Genomic DNA, 6,082 nt, shown 5'->3' with positions numbered 1-6,082 from the left:
CTCTCTCTCTCTCTCTCTCTCTCTCTCTCTCTCTCTCTCTCGCTCTCGCTCCCTCTTTTATTTTATTTCTAAACGCCCCACAAACAATCCATGCAGCTAACTTCATGTTCCTTCCACAGGTGGAGCCAGACAAGTTTTGTAGGAGTGCCCAAACTGGGACCACTGGTCACACAGAATTAGCCCAGAAAATGACAATTTTATTAAATTTGCTGAGGGTCTAATTGTGTCTTGGTCATTCTCTCATTTACTTACACAGGCAGTGACTACCAGGTAGAATTACATCATGAGATTTACCTATCTGAGCATGCAGTTGAAATGAACTTTCTGCAAATAGAAAGAACTTTACCAACATTTTGCTAGCAAAGAGGTAGTTAGGGGGCCAAAGATTTTTCTCAGGTGGCCACGGCCAACCCGGGCCACCCCCTTGTCCTACCCCTGGTTCCTCCACCCAGTTCATCTGCGGCGTGCTTGATGCCAAGGAAAACTTTGATATTTGGGTGTTAACCCCAACCATCACATGTTTTACTGCTTGACTGACACTAGGGTCTTAGCAAAGGTATACGCTCTTCATGTGCTTCTAGTTGTTTAAATGCTTACCTATGCACCACTTATGCTACATCGGGAGTGCTGTGGGAGGGCAGAGGGAGGAATTATGATGATTTATCCCGTGTCTTCTATGTGATTATAAACACTTTGTGAGACGAAGATGTCTGACATGACATTTTCACTGATCTACAGGCTCACATCTTGAAGTATAAACCAGGCTTTATTCGAACAGGGAACAGGTGTAAATGGGAGCGGCAGGACTGAGGAATGAAAGCTAACAATGCAAAAAAATTATTGACTGAGAGAAAGAGGCTGATTATGACAGGAAACATATGAGAAAAAATAAACTAAACACCAGACAATACAGAAACTAAACAACATAATTAATAAATTAAAAACATTAACCTCAAGATAGAAAATTAAACACGGATCATGACACAAGGAAATTACAAAAAAATAATGCACAAAAGACTGAGACACTGACTTTAATTTAATAATTTCTTATAAATTGTCATATGTTCTAAATGGCACATTTAGTATAATGTAGCCAGTGGCTGATTACTTCCTTTTCAGTTACTGCAACTGACAAATAAATAGTTCAAGATGATTATTTAAATAAATTATTCAAGACAAGATGCATTTGAAATTTAAGGCTACAATAATAATTTTTAAAACTAACATTTAATATTTTTTTATTTTATGTTTTAAACTGTAAAAAAAGAAACATGAATTGTTTTTCCCACATTGTCTGATTGCTCACTATAAATGGTTCCTAATTAAAGTGGGAAATCAGTGCCGTTTCCCCCTACATAGATTTCTAATGAAGGAATCGATTGCACAGCTCAGGTCAGATCAATTCTCTGGTGAGGGTGTGGATTACAAACAGAACAGCAAACAGAAAGAGGAACTTATTAAATCTAGTCACAGAGAGTTCTTTAGGGGTACTGAAGGATGCAGAACCGCATGACAGATTACAGGGAATATAAGGAAAAAATAGTTTTATTTCTGTGCTTTGAGAGTATCTGAAGGTCTGAGGTAACTATTGACTTATAAATCTAGATCAGGTTCAAGCCTGACACTTTGTTGTGTCCCACACAGGTTTGAAAATGTGGCAATTAGTGAGACGTTCAGGTTTGATGAGGATGAATATGTCAAAGAACAAACCCTGAGTAAAATGTCTCAGCATTTTCAACTTAAACTTCATACAATGTGGCATTTGCTTTGCCTTGGTAAAATGCATTTCAAACTCAAATGCTCTTTGTTTTTCTTTGCTGGAAAAAGTAATTTCTCATATAGTTCACTCAAGAAATGAATGAGAGAAAAACACTACTTAATCTAACTTCTAATTTCCTCTATCATTTCCTGGTTTTAAGCTGGAAAATTTGTCATTGAACACATTATAAATAGTAATGTGGGTCTAAAATAAAATGTGCAAAGTGATATTATACAGAGTAATCTTTAACATTTGTTTCAAAAGCCTAAAAAAACAGAGGACTGGACTGACATTTAAGCATAGAGATGAGAGAAAAATGTAGGTGAAATGCAATGAAAACTTTCCTGCAAAATGTTGAGGTGTGAAAGTTTGATTGCATCAAATATTGTTCTTTTTATACACAGAGCAACTTTATGTGAACCTTAGACAGATGTTTGTTTTTTATTATGGCATTCTTTACAGATTAATCACTCATTACAATGAGACTAATAAGCAAACGTAACATCCTGAATAAAATTCTGTGCAAACTGTAACGCAGAGTTCAAATAAACAGTCTTTCACACATTTCTAGGACAAAGGACAAACAGGTGTGAAAACAAAATCTATGACCAAATGTTTTAAAATTTCACAGAACAAGTTGTAATGACTCACAACATTTAGCTACTGTTCTGCTACTTTGGGCTTTAAACAAACCTTTTACTACTTTTAGCTTCTAACTAATTTTATGATACTTTTGGCTTTTAGCAAGATTTTTTTGTGTTTTTAGTTTAGCTTTTAGCTTTTATTTTGCTGCTTTTATCTAGCGTTTTGATTCTAGTTTTAGGGTTCTGTCAAAATCCAAGATGGCCACCGCCATACGTGCGTGTGTGCATTTGAAGCTATGCTTGCATGCACAAAATTCTTTGATCGGATTGAAATGTGTTCAGATTAAATAATCCCAATATGGGTTTATATGGGCACAAAATTAATGAAGCTGATCGTGATGAGCGTTTACATGCACCAGGTTTTAATAATGGTGGAGACATTACTGCACTCCCTGACTGAACTACAGGCAAAACAACGTGCTGTTTGTCTTTCTTCTTTTTGGGATGAGAGAGTAAGAGGAAAGAAACATTCTTGAAAGTTCGGTGCATCAGGTTGACATTGCGCACATGAGCAGTCAGGTCAGTTTTCCACAACCAGAAAACCATGATCAGAACAAGTGTTTACATGAACGCTGTTCCAATTATCAATCATCATAAACCACCCCTCTCATTCGGATTACAAATTCATTTCGATTGAGCTGAATCAGATCAGAATATTCTGATTAGACATTTATTCTGATTATTCATGCCCATGTAAACAAAGCTTATGCTTTCTAGTTTTAAATTGCTTAAAAGTATAGTTTCTTTAATTGGAGTGGCAGGCAAGGTGGCCAAAAATTAATTCATGGTGGGCAAGGCCACCAGTTTCCACCCTCCAGCTCTGGCATTGCACCGGATGGTGGATAAGAGTGACGGATCTTGCTTGCCAGGATTGATCATTTTTGCGCCGAATCGGACAAGCAAAAACTTAAAAATACCTTTCTTCTTATGCACACTGTAACTCCTACCCACTTAAATATCTTGTAACTCTGGCATTAAGGTTTACTTGCCTTCCCTGTTTAATTCCATTTCAGAAAAATACATAATCTCCCTAGCTAAAACCATTCACTATTTCAATCCCTTAGAAGTGGGGGGCAACAGCATATTTTAGTTATTTGCCAAAGCAATGTAATATTCACATTGCACAACATTCATTTTATTTCCCAGCATGGCGTGAACTAGGATAACACTAATAGCTGGAAAGCATATTTTAGTGGTAAAGCAGGATGTACACAAAATTCAAGGACAATGAAGAATCGACTCACCTTTGCAGACTGTTCCGTTGCCTGTGTAGCCCGGCTTACACGAGCAGCTGTGGCCTCCAACCATGTTGAAGCACAAAGCGTTCTCATCGCAGTTGTGCAGTCCGCTGAGGCACTCGTCATGCTCTGAAACCAGGGGAAACGTGACAGAAGGTCAATCTCTGCAATATCACTTGTAATCTGCGCTAATGTTTTACACTTAGCATCTTTATCTCCTGGATCTGCGGAGAGAGGAAGAAAATGCAGTGATAATCAGCTCAGGCATCAGCATCCTGACATCTGCAAACAACTACAACCAGAGAGAAAATAATCCTTGATTAAAGAGCAGCAAATGTAAGGAATGACTGCAGCAAGCTGGTAATTCATTTTAATATCCATTAAGACTAAATGCCTCGACAGTTCGACAGCTGTGAGTCTAAGATATGAGTCTGGAATGAGTCATTTCTCTGTCTCTTGTCTTGATACGTCATAAAAATGCTCTCTCGTGTTTATGCTGTCATTAGTTGTGCTGTGGCACATTTTGAGCTTTGGGAAAGTTTGAACACCTTAAAAACCAAAACTAAACAAGCTTAATTTGCAAATATACATTAATAGAACGTCAACTTATTATATATGCGTCTAGCATCCCATATCCACTGGCCTTTAGCTGAGGTGATATAGATTTCCACTGCCATTGTGTTCATTTCCACACAGGAGATGTTTGCTGCTTGTTTTATACCAGCAGCTAAAACCAGAGCTTCTCATCTCCCGTCACTGTGGATTTATTTATACGTAGTGTTAAAGGTCACTGACAAGGTTGACTAATGGCCACAGACCATGACAATATATTGTATTCATGCAACTAATAAATCCTTTCTCTACTATGCAGAGAACTTTAGGACAGTTAGAGACATAATACAATAAAATTAAAACATAGGATGTTTGACTCAGTTCAGTAAATATTAATGCAAAGATTGCTAAAATTATTATTAACGTCAAGATGTTTTTAGATTAATCGCACTTAATCTTATTAATATGCACAAAAAGAAATTTAGAATTTGTTCAAAGTCGTTCAGACCACTCCGGTGTTAAGATGTTCAGTGTTACTGTGCTTACAGATAACTTTATTTTTAAAATAAATGTAAGTCTGGTATCGTTCTCCATATTTCATGGCCATCTAATGCAACAGTGATCAACAGTCAGCTTGAATGTGACTGACCTGAAAGAAAATCAGCTGTATGGATAAAAACTTTATGACTACTTTCTGAGAGTTTCGTCAGAATTTGTTCACTGGTTCATGATATAGTTTCTAATGCAACAGACAAACACAGCTCACAAACACATGAGCCAAAAGTTGATCGTCCTTTTGCCTTCTATGGTGCGTGACAGATAAAAGTCATCCAAAACCGAGTTAAATAATGCAAAAAAAAAAATTTTTTTTAATTAAAAAATAGGCTTAGATAAAAAAAAACTGCAATACCTGTGGTGTTTTTTTAAATTTATTTCCTGCCTTTTGTGTGTATCCCCCAATGCATAAATGAAGGGATAAAATGATGAGAAAGTCTGGGCTAAAGTTTTAGGATGTATGACCCATGTCCCAGAGTATGTAACCTTAGACTGAATTGTTTTCAACACAGCACACATTTAACTTTTTATACCCCTAAAAAACATCTAATGATGATTATTTGATAAAAACACAAGTTCAGCAAACAAGAGTTTAGTTGGTGTGGTGGCCTATGAAAAGGTTTAATGTGCACTCGTTCTAAAGCAAAAAGTAGACTTTTTATGTAACGCACTCAAAACAGGTATTTTCACCAAGTGTTTTAAAACCTCTATTGTTAGTTCATCTTGGTTCACAAGATGAAAAATCCCTGAAAATGTTAAATAAAATACAGCTGAACATTTAATTGCCTACTTATTGACAAGTTACAATAAATGTGTATAGAAAAGGGTAGCTTTGAAATTTTGGTTGTGAACATTAAATAAATTTAAATACCTCAGAAAAACATGCAAAAAATGTATTTCAGAATTTCTCTTAAACATGCTCTTCTTTGTCCTTGCCCTTTTTTCTAACATCTTTTTTTTCTGTTTATCATCTTTTACATTTCACTTTTCTACAAAATTATGCAACATAAAGACAAGTATAGCATTTACATCCAAGCTCCACACAGGGCTGGAAAAACATATTTAGAAATAGATTCCTATTCTTCCTTATAGTGCTGAAATAACTTTTAACAGCTGTGAAAAAACAAGAAGCTAATTAGAACATGTTTGACAAAGATAAACTTAAAAGGTAATGCTTATACTGAGGCATTGCTTATTTCAATTTAGGGGAAGGGAACATGTCAAACCCAGCAGGGTGCAAAAAATATTCATTTTTTTTATTTCTTTTTGTCAAAACATCAAAACTAAATCATTCTTCAATCTCCAAGTTCATATATATATATATATATATATAT

At 35.8% G+C, this 6,082-nt stretch overlaps 1 protein-coding gene across 3 annotated transcripts in view; it reads right to left on the bottom strand.

Annotated features, from left to right (window-relative positions):
* The window catches only part of nell2a (neural EGFL like 2a), a 137,989-nt gene that overhangs the window by 52,045 nt on the left and 79,862 nt on the right, over positions 1–6,082 (bottom strand). For all 3 annotated transcript variants that reach the window (XR_001311236.1, XM_014020820.1, XM_014020819.1), the window contains one exon: positions 3,648–3,770. Coding sequence is in view for 2 of the 3 variants with exons in the window: in XM_014020820.1 (XP_013876274.1) it covers positions 3,648–3,770 (123 nt within the window). In the remaining variant the exon portion in view is untranslated. The remainder of the gene's footprint in view (positions 1–3,647; positions 3,771–6,082) is intronic.

The sequence above is a fragment of the Austrofundulus limnaeus genome, unplaced genomic scaffold (genome assembly GCF_001266775.1).
Source record: "Austrofundulus limnaeus strain Quisiro unplaced genomic scaffold, Austrofundulus_limnaeus-1.0 Scaffold267, whole genome shotgun sequence".
NCBI classification, from domain to species: Eukaryota; Metazoa; Chordata; class Actinopteri; order Cyprinodontiformes; family Rivulidae; genus Austrofundulus; species Austrofundulus limnaeus.
The sequence above is the reverse complement of the archived record's forward strand: the minus strand, read 5'-3'. Positions and strand labels throughout refer to the sequence as shown.